This window comes from Pelophylax lessonae, assembly GCF_965119305.1.
Source record: "Pelophylax lessonae genome assembly, chromosome: 2".
NCBI lineage: Eukaryota > Metazoa > Chordata > Amphibia > Anura > Ranidae > Pelophylax > Pelophylax lessonae.
In genome coordinates this window covers 701,049,701-701,071,594 of record NC_138769.1, presented here as the reverse complement: position 1 = coordinate 701,071,594, position 21,894 = coordinate 701,049,701, and the positions used below count along the sequence as shown (strand labels likewise).

Below are 21,894 nucleotides of genomic sequence, written 5' to 3'. Positions count from 1 at the left end.
AAACTGGTCCGACCGCATCTGGAGTATTCTGTCCAGTTCTGGTCGCCAGTCCTCAGGAGGGATGTGTTGGAGCTGGAGAGAGTCCAAAGAAGGGCAACTAAACTAATTAGGGGATTGGAGGACCTTAATTATGAAGAGCGTCTGCAATCGCTTGATTTATTCTCCCTGGAGAAGAGACGCCTGAGGGGGGACATGATAGCAATTTATAAATATCTCAATGGGGATCTCGGCATAGAAAAACAGCTAGTCAGTCGAAGGGATTGCATGAGGACTTGAGGGCATACAATGCGATTAGAGGAGAAGCGTTTTAACCTCGGGCAACGTGGGGGGTTCTTTACTGTTAGGGCTACAAGATTGTGGAATTCTCTACCACAAGAGGTGGTTTCTGCGGGAAGTATGGTGGCTTTCAAAAGACTATTAGACGTACATCTCAAGGATCAGAACATTGAGGGCTATGTGAGATGATTACAGCCACACACACCTATACAGGTTGAACTGGATGGACTATTGTCTTTATTCAACCTCACCTACTATGTAACTATGTAACTAAAGACCACATTTTTTTATTTTTTTTTTTTATTTTTTTAGTTTTAGACAGAGCAAAGTGGAATTAGACCACCGGTCAGGTTTTCATTGCTATCTGTGGCCCCTGTTAGGGGAGATTCGTCCTCCATTATCACCATCATCATTGAAAGTAAAAGAAAACCACAAATTTTAGGTTGTTCCCAGAAATGTAATAGGGTGGAAATCTAGTTCTGGTGAGCTAGGAGGACCCAAGGGATTCCTCCATCTTGCATGGGTTTCCTCCCACTTCCTGTTATGAGAATGGGACAAGAAGTGAAATCTCCACAATGAAGCACAGATGGAAAAAACTTTGACAGGGGTCATAACCTTTCCTTACTCTAACCAAAATGAAAAAAATGTAGCTTATAGCCTATAAAGACTTTACAATCAGACCCCTATTATTTTTTATTTATTTTTTTACCGTTATAAAATTATTTTTCAGATGTGGCACACCAAAACCCAGAGTGTGTTACTGTTTGTTGTGATGTGCAGCAATGCAGGTGAATTGGGCTGATATCCTCTCCCTTCATCTCACCGTTATAGGTGTTACTAGTGAGGGGTCCTAACTAAGGCTGGCCAGACTCGGTGCAAATTTTGCAAATTTTTTTCCGAAAGACATTCACACAATTCCACCAATCAACACAGACCGCGTTAACAGGGAAGTCAGAAATTGTCTTGGAGAAGACAGTGATTATTTCTAGCAGCTAGAGCAGCCACTAGCAATAATCTTAAGAGAATCCGGCAGGCTGGTTGTACCCAATTTGATCAATCAACTTGGTACATTCAGCCTGTCCATTAACAGTTCAAATCTTGGCTGGCTCCTGCTGATTCAAACCGTGTATGGCCAGCCTTACCCTTCCCTGCTCTATACAAAACAAAAATGTTCAACTTAACCTCCTATTTGAGTCGGTTATGTACATAATTGAAGTTTAAAGCCTAGCAATAAAAAAAGGGAAGATGGTGTAGGAGGTTCATCTTCTAATTTCAAAAAGAATTTGGTGAATTTAGGAGACCTGAGCTGTCCTCAGGCCCTGTATTGTGCAGTATGATAGCTGAAGGTATTGCTAAGGCCTTAACGCAGTCGCTGAGGCCTGTACATCACAAATGAACAATTTTATGTTTCCCTAGCCAGCAGGTGATGTGTCCAGGCAGCCTAATTAAGTCTAAGAGAATGCTTTGTTTCATCCTACTGTGACAGTTGTGTGCATGAGTGGCCCTTAACCGGTTGCCGACCACTGCACGACTATTTACTGCGGCGGTCAGCCCCGGCCAGGCAAAGTGACGTATATATACGTCACTAGCCTGGGAGCCAATAGCGGGCGAGCGCGCGCCCCCGAAGGCGCGCTCCCGCCCCGGCTCGTTCGCGAACGAGTCCACGCGTGTGACCGGCGGACCCGATGTCCGCCGGTCACTCGCGATCGTAAAGGGAGAAAGGCAGGCGGCTAATGTAAACAAAGCCGTCTGTCATTCTCCCCTGTGTATAAATAGTGATCATACGGTTCTACTATGTAGGACCGTTGATCACTGTTCCTACACCTCAAGCCACAGCCAATCACAGTTAAAATAACGCCCCTAGGGACACACATAACCCCTCCCTCTCAAAAAAGTTAACCCCTTCACTGCCAGTGTCATTTTACAGTAACAGTGCATATGTATAGCACTGATTACTGTAGAAATGTCACTGGTAACCCCAAAAGTGTCAAAAATGTCAGTCAAGGGTCGATCTGTCCGCCGCAATGTCGCAGTCCCACAAAAAAAAAAAATTGCAGATCGCCGCCATTACGCGTTATAAAAAAAAAACAAAAATGACAAAAATCTTTCTCTTTGTTAGTAAACGCAATACCTTTTGCACAAACCAATCAAAATACTCTTTTTGCGATTTTTTTTACCAAACATATGGTAAAAAAAAAAAAATGGCCCAAAATGTTAAAAAATTTTGATTTTACTTTTTTTGGGGAATTTCATATAAAAAAATGTGAAAAATAGTTATTTTTGCAAAATTGACGCTCTTTTTTTTGTTTATAGCGCAAAAAGTAAATATCGCACAGGTGATCAAATACCACCAAAAGAAAGCTCTGTTTGTGGGAAAAAAGGACATCAAATTCGTTTAGGTACAGCGTCGCATGACCGTGCAATTGTCCGTTAAAGTCACGCAGTGCCGAATCGCAAAATAGGCCCTGGTCAGGAAGGGGGTAAAATCTTTCGGGGCTTAAGTGGTTAACTCACACTACCTTTGGGGCCACCCACACCCAACCATAACTGCCACATTAGGACAAGTGTCTGTATATCCTCATATATTTGAATGCGCTATCTGCATGCAGCACTTCCTGGCTAGAGAGATGTAAACAGACTTAACAGTGCACAGACCTCAGCACCCGTGTGAATGATGCCTACAATAGTCTACTTATGGTATAGCCATTTTCCTTTATGTGAAATGATAGAAGAATGACTGCAAGGTGTGGAAAAAAGTATGTTGCTAAACATTTTGGCATGACAAGGTTTTCCAGCTCAGAAAGCAGGAAGCTATGACATTTCAACCATACCTGAACGAAACAGATAATAAATACTATCGAATAGGAAGACTATACCACCGTCCCACATTACAGTCTCACATTTGTTCAAAAAAAAAGATTGTTTTTATTTTTCCATAGGATTTAAAGAAGGTGTCTTAAAGGGGACGTTTTTCCAAAAGTGTAATGTTCTTATATCTAACCCTGGAGAGTTGCCAGGGGAAAGTTAGATCCATTCTTTAAAGACAGCCAGTTACAAATGGGATAATGCAAGAATGTGGGTACTCAGTCTTAAAATGTAGCTATACATTTAATTAGGCGCCCTCAAACCCCTGCCTTCCTGGCCGGAGTAGCAAAAATCCAAGGAAGACTATATAGCTCATTGTCAGGTTTTTAGATTGAAGGAGCTGGCCCAGCACTGTTATTGCCTTTGCCACACTTTACCTAAATTCCCTGGCTGCAGCAGCACCTATAGACATGCTTTCACCCTCCCCCATTTCCCGTCTCAATTTTGGGTTAAAACGCTGCTTTCTTTGCTCCCACTGAAGTCCCCTATGCTGACAGAGCCGAGTAATAGATTTTTGTGTTACTGTGGTTAGTTGGCATAGTTATTAGGCTCCATGTCCCTGGAAAAGTATTCACAGAGCAGAGGTTATTTAATGGGATTTTAAGGCCCCGTTCACACTGGGGCGATCCGACTTCCCGGGGCGACCTCACAGGTCGCTGCTCGCTGCTCGCACCGCGACCTCGGAGTGGCCGGCACGGACTTCATAAGATTGAAGTCAATGCAGGTCGCTCCAAGTCGCCCCAAAGAAGCTCCGGACCCTTTTTCTAAGTCGGAGCGACTTGTGTCGCTCCTATTAGAACGGGTCCACAGCTTCTCTATGTCAGGCGACCAGGTCACCTGACAGGTCCCCCCAGTGTGAACGGGGACTAACAGTGCCTTTTAGAAAACAGAGAAGATTCTAAGGTAGAAAAGTTTCACATTTTATTATTACAACATTAAAATCCATATATTTAATTAACGGTCATCTCTCTGATCTGGTACAATGGTGTATTCACCTCAAAGGTGGTCACATGGTTGTTATTCCCGACATGTTTCACCAACTTTAGGCTTCTTCAGGAGATTAGCATTATTTACTATGTCAAAAGACAAAAAAATAAATCAATAATATAGTACTTATTACATAACATAATACATAATATATTTGATACATGAAGAATACATAATTTTTATTTTTATTCACTCTGCCCAGCCAACTTGTGCTTACCCAGGTGGACCCTTCTTAGTCACCAATTACTGCTATGTACACCATGCATAGACAGGGGCGTCGCTGTGTGGCTACAGGCGATGCATCATCAGTATCAAATATAGTATGGATTATGTTTTGCAGTATGTACTATATTACTGATTACATTTTTTGTCTTTTGACATATTACCCAACAACTAGTGGTTCGTTAATCCCCTGAAGAAGCCTAAAGTTGACGAAACATGTCAGGAATAACAACCATGTGACTGACCACCTTTGATGTGAATACACCATTGTACCAGATCAGAGAGATGATCGTTGTTTAATTTTAAATATATGTATTTTAATGTTGTATTAATAAAATGTGAAACTTTTATACCTTAGAATTTTCTCTGTTGTTTTGTAAAAGGCACTGTTAAAATCTCATTAAATACCCTCTGCTCTGTGAGAGCTGAGTAATAGCTACACCCCTTAGCTAAAGCTTCCTCCCTGCAGAGGAAGAGCAGGGGTCTGGAAGACCAGATCTGTTACGGAGTTTGCTGGGTTTAAACTTTGGTACACTACAGTCATAATTAGACATACTAAACATCTGCTACATGTGCTCGTTTACACCAGCAACACTGGGCAGTCCAGGACAAGAACAAGGCAATGCGTGTATGCAATGGTGTATGCTGAAAAAAAAATAGACATTTTGCATTTTACAGTGCAATAATACTATAAAGTAATACCATAAAGTTAAAAAAAAATAAAACAACAAAAGGAAAAATGTGTTTAAAAAACGTATTGCAGTGCAACTTAGAAATGCATACCAGTGCGTTAACGCATGTGCTATGGTGCAAACAAGCCTCAACTGGAGCATAAATCTATTTTTGAAACTTCAGTTGAGCTTTAAGACTGAATATTTAAAGGTTTGCATTTTACCCAGTCACAACAGGCTCTCTTCAAAACAATAGGCGAGGAATAAAAAGGTTTTCTACACCAGATTGTGCAACTTTAAGGAGCAGCAGAGGAGACCACAGATAATTAGAAGAACGCAAGTCTATACCAGGCTGGACTTTCAACATTCTTGTGGCTCAGTCAACAATTTACACAAGGACTCGCTTGTGTTCTACTTACAAAATACACAAAAGGGCAAAAAAAGGGATCAAAATTATTTTCTACATATATACAACCTCACAGTCCAAGATTATACAACAACAACAGAAAAAAAATATACAAATTGCAAAAATAAACAAAATATCCTGGCATAGTAGTAGTCCCAGAAAATTTCCCTGTCTTGGAAAACAGACGATAGCGGAGGTTCCACAACTGTAGAGCATTTGTTGGGTTTGGTCATCTACCACCTCCTAGCTGGGGCAGTTCTTCGCATCTGTGGATGGAGTGATGGCCTCATTGGCAAAACCATCGTAGCGATTATCTGAACACAAGGAGAGCTCTTCAGCTGTGTCCATGCTGTTGTTGATTTCTAAAGGAACGTGAAAGAATAAAATAGTAAGAAATACATGAACCTGCCACAGGAGGTAGCCATATTGTAAGCCAAATGTTTCACCCAGAAGGGCAGCCTACTTTTAAAAAAAAACTTCTGTAGCCATCCACCAATCCATCCACTAGAGTCCTAGATCTCTTATGAACGAATAGGCTACATTCTTAACATTGATCACTGTCCTTTAGTAAACAGATAATCAGATATCATTGATCTCTAGTGAATGAATAGGTTTCATTTGCAGTGATGTCACCAGACTCTACTATCACCAATGTGCAGTGCAGCCATTCTCAACCAGAGTTGCTAGGGGTTGCTGGGGGTTCCTTGAGCTGTGACTGATTAACCTCCCATTTAATGGTGTCTACCTGGTTGCAGCCAGCTTCATGACACTAATGATCTTTTTCACTGTCTGCAACGGGGATGGTCAAAATGCCCCTCTAAGTTGGGCATTCTTATGACTGGCCACCAATGTAAGGGGCATTCTTCTCATTGACTATCAACTGGTATTAGCAGGGTCTTCAAACACCTGAAAATTATTTCAAGGGTCCCTCTGGAGCAAAAAAAGTTGAAAAAGGCTGGTCCAGTGAATGGATAGGTTTCAATTTCTGAGATCACCGGTCTCTAGTGAATGAATAGGCTTCAGGCTCTGTGATGTCACCAGTATCATGTGAATAAAAAAGTTGCATTCAAAGTGATGTCACCAGTGTCTAGTACGTGGATAGGCTGGATTGTCAGTGATGGCGCTGGCATCTAGCGAATGGACAGGCTGCATCGTCAGTGATGTCACTTGTCTTTACTAAATGGTTGCCACAGACCAGTGATGTCACTGTAAATGTAGCCCAATCAATTAAGATGCATTTGCAATGACCTGACTGGTCTTCTGAAAGTTTCTAAATTGAATATTAGTTCAGCACAATATGGCTTCCTCAGAGTATCCTAAATCAAAATCATCGGTTTCATCCAATTACAAATGGTTAACAATCTACTTTTCATTGACTAATACAATTATGATTTGTAGGAAAAGATATGTTTCTTCAAGAGATTGTTCGCCATCACTGAAAAAGTGGAAAACTCCAAAGAGGCATGACCTGCATCAGAGGCAACACACCTCAGTACATATTTACCTTTCTCATTCACAAGGAGGTAGCCCATATGTTTTGGTCTGCCAAGTGAGGTTAGAATAAGCAACAATATAGTGGCCAATGATACTGTGGCATCAACTACATGTAAGCATTAACACCTGACTATCTCAAACACTGTATAACAGGGTTTCTCAACCAGGGTTCCGCGGAACCCCAGTGTTCCTCCTGAGGTTGCTTGGGGTTCCTTGAGCAATGAGCAATTTCTGCCTCTCTAAAAAGTTCCCAATGACACCATTGTTCTTTTTATCTACCTGTAAGGGGGTAATGCTTCCCAAGGAGCATTCTTCCCACTGACTGCCACACTAATGTGTCATGAGTTGTAGATTTTTTAATTTTTAGCAGGGGTTCCCCAAGACCAGAAATGTATTTTAAGGGTTCCTCTGTGTTAAAATGGTTGAGAAAGGCTGCTGTATAAGATGGTCATGATGGGTCTCCAGCTTTAAGTTTAAGTGATGTGGCCCTGGCTAGAAAAAGAATAGCATCAACCACCAAACTACTAATGGGGGCTACAACTACATTTTCCATCTTTCCTTGCAGAGCAAGCCATAGAAAGGGAAGGTATTTCTGCTGACAGCATTATGTGACATCTTTATGTGTCCACACATATTACTGCAGCTCCGAATACAATTCAATATTGGAAGTAGGGAAGGGGTTGTGCCCTGTGAGGCACCACCACATGGTGAAAAGCAAACCTCCATGCAAGAAGATTTTTGTGAAGAACAGATTTCCTCCCATAGGGAATCCCTTGCTACCCTACTGTTGACACAGAAGGTCCACACTACTCAAGGCCTTCATTAGACATAAGAAACCTCCCAGACAGACACTGAACCTAGGGAACATGAAGTACAAAATTGCTCAGATAGGAATTATCCCAAGAGCAAAGCATATGGATTCATCAGATTGCAGAAAATGGGATTTTTGACTTACTGTAAAATCCATTTCTCGTATGTTCATTGACGGACACAGCTCCTGATCTTCTTAACCATTGAGTTATACCGCCCCCTACAGGAGTAGGACACTAGGCAGAAAAAAAGTTTGGCTACACCTATGGGCAGTCCTAGGGGGTATACTCCCTCTCTCTGCTATAGGTACTTCGTTTTGTTACAAGCAATGTCAGAAGAATTACAACTTCACAGAGGGGTGGGTGCTATGTCCGTCAATGAACATCAGAGAAAAAAATCAAAAGTCAAAAATCCAATTTTTTCTTTCGTTCATTGACGGACACAGCTCCTGATCTTCTTAACCATTGGGACATCCCAAAGCAATGTTAAACATGAGGGGTGGGAACAGCGAAAAAAACTCCCAAGGCTAACTATAGCCAACAGGAGCTCACCTGAAAAAAACAATACCCTGTTTCCCTGAAAATAAGCCCTACCCCGAAAATAAGACCTAGCATTAATTTTGGGGATGACTGCAATATAAGCCCTACCCCAAAAATAAGCCCTAGTAAAAGTCGTTGTAAAAACATGCAATCTGTTTTGTAAAAAGATTATATAATGTGCGGTGTGTCTCCTTCCATAACTTTATTGTGGAAAATACATTTACAGTGCCGCTGGGCGCTCACGTGACCTGAGGTAGATTGCCTCTACTCCCAGTTGACGTCAGTGGCCCCCAACTCTGCAGTGCTCAAAGCGGGGAAGGGCTCCGGTGGGTCATGTGAGTGCCCAACAGCGCTATAAATAAGGTATTTTCCACTATAAAGTTACAAAAAGAGACACACTGCATATTATATAATCTTTTTACAAAACTGATTATATAATTTTTTAATGCCTTTAATCAAGGTTTATTTTTGGGATTACAGAATGTCCTAATGCGGACTCCTGAGCTGACCGGGGGAGAGAAGATAGGGGACACAGGAACTTTTTTTAAAACATTTTATTGTTTTATTCCAGGTTTATTAGAACAAAGAGAGAGGTAAATGACACAGTACAAGCACTGTGCTGTCTATCATGCCTTAAAGAAACAGGACTTTTTTTTTTAGGCTCGGTTCACACATCTGCAATGGCAGACATTGCATGTGATTCGGAGCGCACTGCTCTGAAAATCACATGCGATGTCTGTGCGATGCAAATTCATCCATACAGATTGTATGCTGAATTCGCCTCTGATTCGGACTGAACACGCACAGGACCCTTTTTTTTTCACACCAATGCGATATGCGATCTGATCTGGGGGTGTCGTTAACTTTGAATTGACACCCCCAGCGATTTGCATATGGCAGTGTGAACTGCCTGTGCTGGGGATGAGATACGGGAACCCGTAGTAGATTCGCAGGGTTCCCGCATCGCATAAGTATGAAGTGGGACTGAATTTGCATCTGATTCGGACTGAACATGCACAGGACCCTTTTTTGGGTCCGCAGCAGAATCGGATTGCATTGTGGTTCACACCAATGCGATCCAATTCATGTCCGAATGTCAGATCGCAATGCGATATGCAATCTAATCTGGGGGTGTTGTTAACTTTGAATTGAAACCCCCAGCGACTCGCATATGGCAGTGTGAACTGCCTGTGCTGGGAATGCGATGCGGTATAGATTTGCAGTGTTCCCACATCGCATAAGTGTGAACCGGTTACAACCACTTTAAGATCGTCATGGTGACATGACTGTTTTTGAATGTAAATTATTGTACATACCGTAAATAAATAAGACATCCCCTGAAAATAAGCCCTAGTGTGTTTTTTGTAGCCAAAATTAATATAAAAGCCGGTCTTATTTTTGGGGAAACACAGTACACCCTCAAAGAGCACCAGGTCCTCTAAACAGCAGCCTGCAAAAACCTCATAGCCAAAGGAAACATCCACAGATGCCAACACATCCACTTTATAGAACTTTATGGACGTGTACACCGTGACCAGGTGCCCGCCTTGCAAACCTGCGTCACTGATGCCTGATGACAGAAGGCCCAGGAGGCACTGAGCGCCCGAGTAGAATGCACCTTGACAGGGAAATGAGGAACCTGACCCTTGATGGAATAGACATGAACCACCGTCTGTCTGATCCATCTGGAAATGGTCGCAGACTTAGCGGACAACCCTTTCCGAGGCCCATCCGTGAGCACAAATAGGGAGTATGACTTCCTAAAAGACTCCGTAGCTGCCAGGTACACCCTAATTGCCCAGACCACATCCAAGGCATCCAAAGCAATTTGCTTTGGATGTTTTAGCCTGGGACACAGGGAAGGCAACACAATGTCTTCATTCAAATGAAAATCAGAGACAACCTGAGAAGGGAATTATGGCCAGAGGCAAAGAACCACCTTATCTCTGTGAACCACCAAGTAAGGTGAACAGCAGGATAACACCGCCAATTCAGACACCCTTCGCCCAGCGAAGACTCTCAAAAGTAGGCTTCTGGAAGACACAGCACCAAATTGAGGTCCTAAGGTGGCAACAGAGACCGCACTGGGTCAAGTGCCTAACTCCCTGAATAAAAGTGTGTCCCAGGGAGCATGTGGCTAAAAGCCGTTGAAAGAAGACCGCTAATGCCGACACCTGACCCTTGATAGTACCTAAGGCCAGATTCTGCTCAAACCCCTTATGAAGGAAGGTCCGAGCCACCAAAAAAGAGCGAGAATGAACCTCAAGACACACACACACCACGCAATGTACGTCCTCCACGTACGATGGTAGTTCTTCCTAGAAGTAGATTTCCTAGCTTTTAACAGCGTTGGAATTACCGATTCAGACAAAACCTCTATCCATCAGCACCTGGTGTTCAACAGCCAAGTCGTCAAAGCCCACGACCGTAAAGAGAGTGGAAGATTGATCTTTGGGACAGCAGATCTTCCTGAAAGGAAGCTTCCAAGAAACATCGGCAAACAGGTGCACCAGATCTGGGGCCACTAAGATGACTGGAATTCCTTCTGCCTTGATCCTGCGTAGATCCTGACCACACAGGGCCACCAGCGCATCTGTGGCATCCGCCAGAGGATCCTGTGACTGAGCCACACACCTCGGCACCTTTCTGTTGAGCCAAGACGCCAACAGATCCACCTCCGAGATGCTCCACCGGAGACACAACTGATAAAAAACACCTCTGGATGAAGGGACCGCTCCCCTTGGTCCAACGCCTGCCGATTTAGGTAATCTGCCTGAGAATTTTTCACCCCTAGAATGTGTACGGCGGAGAGGGCTGGAACAAACCATTCTGCCCACCTTAGAATGCCGGCTACATCCAGAGTCGCCAAGACACTTTTTGTGCCCCCCCCCCCCCCCAGTGATTGACATAAGCCACGGCAGTTGCATTGTCTGATTAAATGAGCACTTGACATCCCTGAAGACGATCCGTCCAATGTTCCAGGCACAGTCTCATCGCTCAGAGTTCCAAGACATTGATTGGTAACCGGGACTCTTCCAGTGTCCAGATCCCCTGAGCAGAATTTTTGTCGAGGATGCCTTCCCAGCCGGGCAGGCTAGCATCCATGGTGACCACTGTCCAATACAAGGGGAGGAAGGATTTGCCCAGCCGAAGTGCCGGATCGGATTGTCCAGAGACTGCGGATTTTTCACCCATTTGGCCAGAATCTCCCTTGCAGTGACGTTCATATGGAACTGTTCAAACGGAACCGCCTCGAAGGTAGACACCATCAGCCCCACCACCCGCATGCAAGTCTGGAGGGATGACAATCTGCTGGATAGCAGAAGATGAATTGCAGCCTGCGGTTTCTGGAGTTTGTTCAGAGGAATGAGCACTCTGGCTACGGCGGAGTCCAAAGTCAGACCCAGATAGTCCAGCTTTGTGGACGAAACCAGAGAGAAAAATTCAGAATCCAGCCAAACTTCCTCAAAGTTCATATGGTGATTCCCAGGTTTTCCACTAGAGCAGTAGGAGACTCCGCTCGCAGAAGGAGGATGTCCAAGTAGCCCAGTACCGTGATCCCCCATTGGCGTAAAAATGCTAGCACCAGGGCCAACACTTTCTTGAAGACCTGAGGAGCGGAGGCCAGACCAAAGGGTAACGCCACATACTGATAATGCTCCTCTCTCACGGCAAAGCGAAGGAAGCGCTGGTGACCAACACATATTGGAATGTGAAGGTAAGCGTCCTCGATGTCGATGGAGGCAAGAAAATCAGCCTGATGCATGGAAGCCACCACCATGCAAAATTACTCCATTCTGAACTTATGCACCCGCACAAAGCAGTTCAGCGCCTTGAGGTCCAGAATTGGACGCACCTTGCCTTCCTTCCTGGGAACTGTAAACAGGTTTGAGTAAAAATCCCTGAAGATGTTTCAAAGCCAGAACCAGGACAATCACCTTTTGACGTAAAAGGTCTTGCACCGCCCCAAACAGAGCCTGTAAATGGGACCGGTGACAGTTGCACGTTGGAAAGAAGAACCTTACCGGAGGGTAAGAATGAAACTCGATCTTGTAGCAAGACCATATGATCTTGTGTACCCACTTGCCTTGTATCAGGGAAACCCAAAGGTCCGGGGACCAGTGAAGATGTCCCCCCACCCTAGATACAGGTGAAGACCCCCCTTCCTGCTGGAGGGGCTTTGTCTGTGGGTCTGGCAAAGCCCGCTCTTGACTTGCCAGACCAAGTTCGCTTGGATCCTTCACAGGACGCCTCGAAGGGCTTCGATCACTTGTCAGGCAAACCTGAGGGACAAAAAAACTTCTTATGAGCCGAGAAGTCTAGGACGATGATCCTTGCTAGCATGCGGAAGAAAGGTACTCTACCCCCCTTGAGACCTTTAATGAGGTCATCCAGGGTAGCAGCAAACAGGTGATCTCCTTGAAAGGGAAGATCAGACAATGCCTTTTTAGAAGTCTGGTCCACGGAAGAGCATTTGAGCCAAAAGACACGCAGAAGGACCACTGCAAAAATGGAGAGCCACTAGGGGGAGATGCATCCAAAGAGGCATCACAGATAAACTGCAGCCCCTGAACCAGCTGGTCCGCCAGCTCAGCAAAGGCAAGGGGGAGCTACTCCCCCCTCCAAGTCATGGAGCAAAAACGTAGCACATTCAGTGAGAGTCCGCTACACCAGGGCAATGGTGAAAAATCGGCTCAGTGCGAACCAGCCAGGGTGTACATATTGCAGGCCACAGCCTCCGCCTTCCTGTCAGCCGGGTCCGTAAAGGCCAGAGACTCTTCAACCGGAATCATGGTTGCCTTGTTTAATCTGGAAACCGGAGAGTCCACCATTGGTGGAACAGTCCACTTGTTAAGAAGGGACTCCTCATAGGGGTATCGCCTAGCAACACGGTAAGGGACCCCAAGGGGACGCTTTGGTCGCCCCCACTCTTTAGTGACAATTCTGTCAAAATAGGAGGGGAAAGGAAACAGCTAAGCCGCTCTGGATGGCTTGTGAGTGCCAAAGGGAACCTGCGCCTCAATCTTTAAGTCTCAAGCACAGATACAATCAGTGCATCCACCAGCGCCTTTTCGTGCATGGTTGCAGAAGTAGTGGAATCCTCCTCACTATCTGAGGATCTAGGGCACGCGGTCGCAGACACAGCAGGGTCACCCACTTTTGCGGCGGCTGAATCAGATTCAAGATCTGATGAGACAGATGAGGCGGGGGGCGCTTTATGCCAGCCCGTCGCCCAAAACCCACCGCCACCCGGGACACAAAGGACTCCAGTACTGCCATCAGTGCATCGATAGATGGATGGGACCCAGAGGGCCCCGCAGCCTCAGAGAGGGGATCAGGTGGGGAGATGTGACTCAATGAGTCACCAGGGTGACCCCACAAAAAAGTGTAAAACACTGCTAAAGGATAACCCCAAACCGCTCTGGCAGCACCACCCCGTTGCCAGCCACAGAGCACCAATCATCAGAAGAGAGAGAGAGGACCCCATTAGACTCACCACCCCGCAGAAACCAGGCACCACAGCCACCAGGAGAATCTGCACTGCACGAGCGGCAATCAGGAAACGAAAGGATCCAGGAATCAGCACCAGGGGATGAGGAGGGGCTCCCACCACTGAAAACACCGCCCAGAATGCTCCACAGACATGGCTGTCGCTGTTTTCTACGGCAGACTACCGCAAAATGGCTGCTGAATTACTCAAACATCGCTGCCATGCATTGCATCACAAGGCTACAACAAAATGGCGGCCCAGCGTGGCACCACAAGGCTTCCAGGGACCCAGGAGGAATCTCTAGGCCTCAATCACAGGCCCAGGCAGGAGGGGGCGCACTGGCAGGAGCCCCCACCAGGTACAGCCCACCCTGCACAGCCGATTGTCCGATCGCTGGCGGTGCCTCCCGCCTCCATCGCTAGCATAGCGCCCTGCCCCCACCCCAGGGGGTGGACCAGACCACCCGCACAGCCCCAGCCATAAGTGGGGGGACATATTGAGAGGGGGTACCTGACGGGAAGGAGGGGAACCCGGGGGGTCCAACCGTCCCATGGAGGGGCCCACTTCTACCCCAAAACCCTCCAGGAGGAGACAACTACTCACCATACCAGGAACCAGATGGGCACCGCTCGAGACAGAAACCCTCGCCATCGAAATGGGGGGCTTTCGGCCAGGAGGAACGATGTGACTCGGGCCAAGACTCAGTTGTATGCGACCTCGCGAGGCATTTAACTCGCAGGCCAGCCCCAGTCCGGTGGGGCTATGTTGCGGCCGACCTAGCACGGAGCGGAGGTCTGTGCACGCTCGTTAGCCAGACTGGGGTGACTACTGGATATAGATTACCCAGCCTGTTGCCCAGTCCAGCAGTTGATTGTAGATCTCACAGGAAAAAAACAGGAGAAAAAATTTCTATCAAAAAAGAAAAAATTTGCCAGGACCAGAGACCCCATCAAGGAACTAGGTCCTTACTCCTGACTAGGCAGGAAAAAACTGTGTACCTATAGCAGAGAGGAGTATACCCGCTGGGACTTTTTTAGCTAGACTTTTTCTGCCTAGTGTCCTGCTCTTGTAGGGGGGCAGTATAACCCAATGGTTAAGAAGATCAGGAGCTGTGTCCGTCAATGAACGAAAGAGAAATGTATTTACTTAAAACATAAAATTATGTTAATTTTCACAGAAATTTTAGTAGGATTGAAAAGATTATGGTTTAATACTAAGATTGAACTCTACCGTTTTCTTAATCCTCTATAAACATTGAGAACAAGGAATCTTCTGTGACGGACACCCTTACCTGTCACCTCCAGATCTGTGTGAGTTATGGCAATTTGGGGCTGCTCTGACTGTGTTTTGCACAGTTCTGTAGAATATGCTGGCACTTTATTAACGCAGAATGAAAACAGAGTAAGTACTTTTTAAGAAAAAAATGTAACCTAGAAAAAATATTTCCTAAGGTTTCTAATAGTTATTTAGACCTCTAAATATAATCTCATAATATGAAAACGATCTTGCCTCCTAAAACGATTGTTTGCATTCACCTTACTTTATTACTGGGAGTCGACATAGGGGTCACGGGTGCACGGCCCGACCCCTGACTATTACGATATGCAGAGGAGGGAGAGTGGTCACATACAGCTTCTCTGCATGACTGGAAGTCTTTAGAATAGATGGTAAAATACTGCCAGGATAAAGTGCAGTGGGATGGATCATCCAAACATAATTTAATTTACTGAAAATAGGCCACTGAAAGATGGAACCCAATTGATCCTTATCATAGACCCTGAGTTATAAGCAGACCACCTCCAAGTGACTGAACACCGGCAAAAGAACTTGCCAGGGCTGTCACTACGGCACATGCATATAACACCGCCTCTGTGAGACGCCAGGCTTTTTTAACCAGCAATAGTGGGTGATGGGTGGTCAAAATACAGAGGCAAGGGGACCTGTGTCCTGTACTTATACTTCAAGTTAAGTAAATTACAAAAACAAATAAGGGGAAAGCGCAAACCCCTAGTCCAATATTCAAGTAAAAATGGAATTTATTATGAAAAGCTGTGAAGAAGGGGGTGCGCCCCCAAAACACGTTAGCATGTTTATGTGAAGTTGCAGAAACACTTGCATTTTCTACCTCACGTAACCTTCCATGTACATTTTGAATATGTACATATAGTTACATAGTTGGTGAGGCTGAAAAAAAAAAAAAAAAAAAGACACCAGTCCATCCAGTTCAACCTATGATGCATGTGTGTATATCAAAAGTACATTGTATACCCCTATATGTTGTAGTCGATGAGGTGCCCATCTAATAGTTTTTAGAAATTATTGACGCTCCCTGCTGATACCACTGCTTGTGGAAAAGAATACTTGTGCACCTTTGTGAGTATACATTTTACTGGTTAATGTCATAATAAATTCAGTTTTTACTCGGATAATGCATTAGGGGTTTGCGGCTTCCCTTTCTTTGTTATTTGTAGTACCACATGTGATATCCTTATCCGAAGAGGGCTGCATCTACTGGACATTGGACCGTGTGTGTGATGTGACATTGGTTGGCTTTCCCTCTGGTGAAGACCCCTGAGCGCTGGGAGTGTTTGGCTTTCTTATAATACAAGTAAGTCAAAATTCCAATTATCCTAATCATACATTACAGGACTTGCATTAATAGGCCATTGGATGTCCCTAAGCAATAAACTTAGGAGTGGGCAGCAACACCACTACCTTGCGGCCGAAACGTACATCTGCCAAGGCCTGAACATCCACCTAGTAAAACTTGAAAAGAGGACCAAGTAGTGGCCTTGCAAATACTAATTCATTGATGCTGAAAAGCCCTGGTGGAATGAGCTCTGATGAGGAAGGGAGGAAACCTTTTCTTAAGGGACCTGGAAATAAGTTGTCTGATCTATCTGGCAATTGTGGGTTGGGAAGCAAGATGTCTTGAGGGACTCAGTCTTGTGAATGAAGGCCGTTGCTGCAAGTGGACACTGACACACACAAGCAGTGTAAGGTATTTTCCTTGTCAGGGTTTGGAAAGGGACAGAGGGAAGGGAGAATAATGAATAAAGTCCTAATTGATGTGGAAATAAGTGACAACCTAGGTAAAAAATTGGATTTTTGACTTACTGTAAAATCCATTTCTCTAATGTTCATTGATGGACACAGCTCCTGATCTTCTTAACTATTGGGTTATACTGCCCCCTACAGGAGGACACTAGGCAGAAAAAGTCTAGCTATGCCGCCTATGGACAGTCCCAGGGGGTATACTCCCTCTCTCTGCTATAGGTACTCAGCTTTGTTACAAGCAGTGTCAGAAGAATTAAAACTCCACAGAGGGGTGGGTGCTGTGTCCATCAATGAACATCAGAGAAATGGATTTTACAGTAAGTCAAAAACTCCATTTTCTCTTTTGTTCATTGATGGACACAGCTCCTGATCTTCTTAACCATTGGGACATTCCAAAGCAGTGTTAAACATGAGGAGTGGGAACAGCGGAAAACAAACTCCCAAGGCTATCTGTAGCAATCTAAGTAAACCGGAGATCAACTGAAAAAAACAAACAATACACCCTCAAAGAGGACACAGTCCTCAAAACAGAAGCCTGCAAAACCTTGCGGCCAAAGGAAGCATCCGCAGATGCCAACACATCCACTTTATAGAACTTTGTGAAAGTGTGCACCGACAACCAGGTGGCCGCCTTGCAAACCTGCGTCACTGATTCCTGATGACAGAAGGCCCAGAAGGCAATGAGCGCCTGAGTAGAATGCGCCTTGACAGAGAAAGAAGGAACCTGACCCTTGATGAAATAGACCTGAATCCCCATCTGTCTGATCCATCTGGAAATGGTCGCAGAGGAAGTGGACAACCCTTTTCGAAGCCCATCGGTAAGCACAAATAAATAGTGAGTCTGATTTCCTAACTCTGACTAAGACTCTGTAGCTGCCAGGTACACCCTAATTGCCCAGACCCCATCCAAGGCATGCAAAGCAATTTTTTTTCAGATATTTTGGCCTGGGACACAGGGAAGGCAACACAATGTCTTCATTCAAATGAAAATCAGAGACAACCTGAGGAAGGAACGACGGGCAGGGGCAAAGATCCTCCTTATTACTGTGAACCACCAAGTAAGGTGGACAGAGTAACGCCACCTATTCCAACACCCTGCGAGGTGAAAGGCCACCCTCTGGGACAGCATAAGCAGGGGAATCTCCCAAAGATTCTCAAAAGGAGGCTTCTGGAGGACTGAGAGCACCAAATTGAGGTTCCAAGGCGGGAACAGAGAACGCATTGGAGGGGTCAAGTGCCTAACTCCCTGAAGAAAAGTACGCACTAAGGAGTATGTGGCCAAGGACCACTGAAAGAAGACCGCTAAAGCCAACACCTGACCCTTGATAGTACTTAAGACTAGTTTCTGCTCAACACCCCCCCCCCCCCCCCCCATTGAAGGAAGGTCAAGATCCAAGCCACAGAAAAAAAGAGCAAGGATAAACACCAAGAGACTAAAACCACGCAATGTATGTCTTCCACGCACAATGATAGATCTGCCTAGAAGTAGATTTCCTAGCTTTTAATAGCATTGGAATCACCGACTCAGACAAACCTCTATCCATCAGCACCTGGTGTTCAACAGCCAAGCCGTCAAAGCCAATGACTGTAAAACAGGATGGAAGATTGGTCCTTGGGACAGCAGATCTCCCTGAGAGGAAGTTTCCAAGGAACGTCAGTAAACAGCTGCTCCAGATCAGCGTACCAAGTCTGGCGAGGCCAGTCTAGGGCCACTAATATGACCGGAATCCCTTCTGCCTCAATCCTGCTTAGAAGTCTTGGCAGAAGCTTTAGAGATGAGAAGGCATAAATCAGACAATATTTACCCCACAGGGCCACCAGCGCATCCGTGGTGTTTGCCAGAGGATCGCTGACCGAGCCACAAACCTCTGCACCTTTCTGTTGAGCTGGACGCCAACAGATCCACCTCGGGATGCCCCACCGGAGACACAACTGATGAAACACCTCCGGGTGAAGGGACCACTCCCCTTGGTCCAACGCCTGCCGACTGAAGTAATTCTCTTGACATTTTTCCACCCCAGGAATGTGTACGGCGGAGCGGGCTGGAATTAACCGGTCTGCCCACCTTAGAATGCCGGCTACCTCCGGAGCCGCTAGGACACCACTTCTTGTGCCCCCCTGGTGATTGACATAAGCCACGGCTGTGGCACTGTCCGATTAAATGCGCACTGGACATCCCTGAAGATGACCCGTCCAATATTCCAGGCACAGTCTAATCGCTCGGAGTACCAAGACATTGATTGGTATTCTGGACTCTTCCAGTGTTCAGACCCCCTGAGCAGAAATTTTGCAGAGAATGCTTCTCCAGCCAGGCAGGCTGGCATCCGTGGTGACCACTGGCCAATACAAGGGGAGGAAGGATTTTCCCAGTCGAAGAACGAAGCCACTATATCAGGGACTCTTTCATTCCCCTGGCTCAGCCGGTTCGGATTGTCCAGAGACTGCGGATTCTTGTCCCATTTGGCCAGAATACCCTTTGCAGGGACCTCGTATGGAACTGTGCAATCGGAACCACCTTGAAGGTAGACACCATGAGGCACAGCACCCACATGAAAGTCTGTGGGATTACCCTCTGCTGAACAGCAGGATACGAATTACAGCCTGCTGTTTCTGGAGTTTGTCCAGAGGAAGGAGCACTCTGGCTAAGGCAGAGTGCAGAGTCAGACCCAGATAGTCCAGCTTTGAGGACGGAACCAGAGCAGACTTCTGAAAATTCAGAATCCAGCCAAACACCCTCAAGCTCATATGGTAATTTCCAAGTGGTCCACCAGAGCAGTAGGAAACTCCGCTCATCCAAGTAGCCCAGTACTGCAATCCCCCATTGGCGTAACAATGCTTGCCCCAACACTTTTGTGAAGACCTGAGGAGCAGAAGAGAGACCCGATAATACTCCTCTCCCACGGCAAAGTGGAGGAAGCGCTGGAGACTGACACATATTGGAATGTGAAGGTAAGCGTCCTTGAGGTTGATGGAGGCAAGCAAAAATCTCCCTGATGCAGGGAAGCCACTACCGTGCAAACGGACTCCATTCTAAACTTCTGCACCCGCACAAAGCAGTTCAGCGCTTTGAGGTCCAGAATTGAGGTCCAGGTACCTTCCTTCCTGGGGATTATAAACAGGACCACCAGACCGATGAGGGGGGTACCTAACGGGAAGGAGCGGAACCCAGGGGTCCGACCATCCCATGGAGGGGCCCATGTTTACCCCAAAGCCCTCCAGGGGGAGACAGGGACAGTTACTTCCCATATCAGGAACCAGACGAGCACTGATCCAGACAGAACCTCCTCTCAATCGACATGGGGGGGGGGGGGCTGTCACGGTGAGGAGGAATGCTGCGACTTGGGCCGAGACCTGGTCGTATCTGGCATGCGAGGAATTTAACTCGCATGCCAGAACCCGTCTGGTCGGGGCTATGTCGTGGCTGACCTAGCACGGAGCTGAGGTCTGCGCATGCTCACTAGCCAGACTTGGATGACCACTGGATCTAGATTATTCAGCCCGTCGCCCAGTCCGGCAGTTGATTGTAGATCTCACAGGAAAGAATCCAGGCAAAAAAAAAATTATATCTAAAAAAAAAAAGATTGCCAGGACCAGAGATCCCAGCAAGGAACTAGGTCCTTACTCCTGACTAGGCAGAAAAAAAACTGAGTACCTATAGCAGAGAGAGAGGAAGTATACCCCCTGAAACGACCCCATAGCCATAGACACACTTTTTTCTGCCTAGTGTTCTACTCCTGTGGGGGGCAGTATAACCCAATAGTTAAGAAGATCAGGAGCTGTGTCCGTCAATGAACGAAAGAGAAAAGGAAGATTTTGGTTTCAAGACTAACTTGTCCTTGTGCAAAACAGGAAAAGGCTGTTTATGAATAAGTTCTGCTAAGTTGTCCTAACAGATATAGGGGGGACCAGGAAGGCAACTTTGCATGTGAGGTCTTCCAAAGGAATGTCTCTAAATGGCTCAGGGGGGAAGGGGGGGGTGTCTCTGAAGGCTACAGCGTAAAAGATTGAGAACCTCAAACCTAATAACTATCTTTGGGAAGAATTAGTTTTGAGGAATTGAAATGGTGTAGAGGGATCTCAAACCTGATATCTTTGGGAAGAATGCCATGATTTGGAAGAACTGGAATGGTGTGCAGCAACCTCAAATCTAATAAATATCTTTGAAATGAAATGAAATGAAATGGCAGTTTTGAGCCTGATATTTTCTGATTCAACATCAGCACTTGGATCTCACAAATTTTTTTTGGACCTGAATGAGCACAGATTTTCACAGACAGGCCAACATCTTGTGGAAAGCATTTCCAGAAAAGTGAGGGCTGTTCTAGCAACAAAGGAAGATGGGGGAATGTGGCCAGCTCTGGTTTTGAAAATTACATTTTTAAATTAAATGTCCAACAAGCTCATATTTAGTTATGTAAAAAAGTACACCCTGCTTTTGTTTTGTGTGGCATGTAAGAATGCTGGATCTCCCCCGGTTCCCCTCCTTCCCAACTCCCCCCCTCCCCTTTTTTTATTATGTTGCATTGTTATTTGTCAGTGTACGCATATGTATATGCATTATGGGAATGAATGGTTGGGTCTTGTAGCCGTTTTCAGCTGCTACTCAGTTATGGCATTGTACTTTGTTAATGAGCCTTATTAAGCTGTATTGTCCTGTTCAAAAGAAAAAAAAGTATACTCTATGAAAAATGTTGATTTTTACACATTTGAATAGGTAATCTTCGGATCTTGAGTTAAAAAGTGCCTACAGATAAAGGTGATAGATCTGTACAGATGACACATAGAAATTTGACATGGTACAGTATATTTATTTCCATGGTGTAAATCAATAAAAATTCAGATTTGCCATGTGGAAAAATGTACTGTACAAACCTACATTTACAACCACTTCAAATCCATGAAATCAGAATCGGGTGTTACAGATTATGTGCCAATGATTAGAACCTCTTTAGGGAGTATGCAAGTGGAACCTGTCATTTTAAACCTCATATATAGGGTCTGGTTTTCTTTTTGCTATTGACATGTTTTGTCTCTTCATGCCAAGATCAATAAAGGCCCTCAGAAAAAGTCATGGCA

At 45.5% G+C, this 21,894-nt stretch overlaps 1 protein-coding gene across 4 annotated transcripts in view; it reads right to left on the bottom strand.

Moving 5' to 3' along the window:
- Window positions 1-5,462: 5,462 nt before the first annotated feature.
- GDPD5 (glycerophosphodiester phosphodiesterase domain containing 5) overlaps window positions 5,463-21,894 on the bottom strand; it is a 362,654-nt gene continuing 346,222 nt past the window's right edge. For 3 of the 4 annotated variants that reach the window (XM_082246656.1, XM_082246657.1, XM_082246658.1), the window contains exons 16-17: window positions 15,053-15,136; window positions 5,463-5,789 (exon numbers count right to left, since the gene is read on the bottom strand). In XM_082246656.1, the coding sequence (XP_082102782.1) occupies window positions 5,671-5,789; window positions 15,053-15,136 (203 nt within the window). In that variant the 3' untranslated portion in view covers window positions 5,463-5,670. The remainder of the gene's footprint in view (window positions 5,790-15,052; window positions 15,137-21,894) is intronic. The other variant, XM_082246659.1, reaches the window with a different exon arrangement.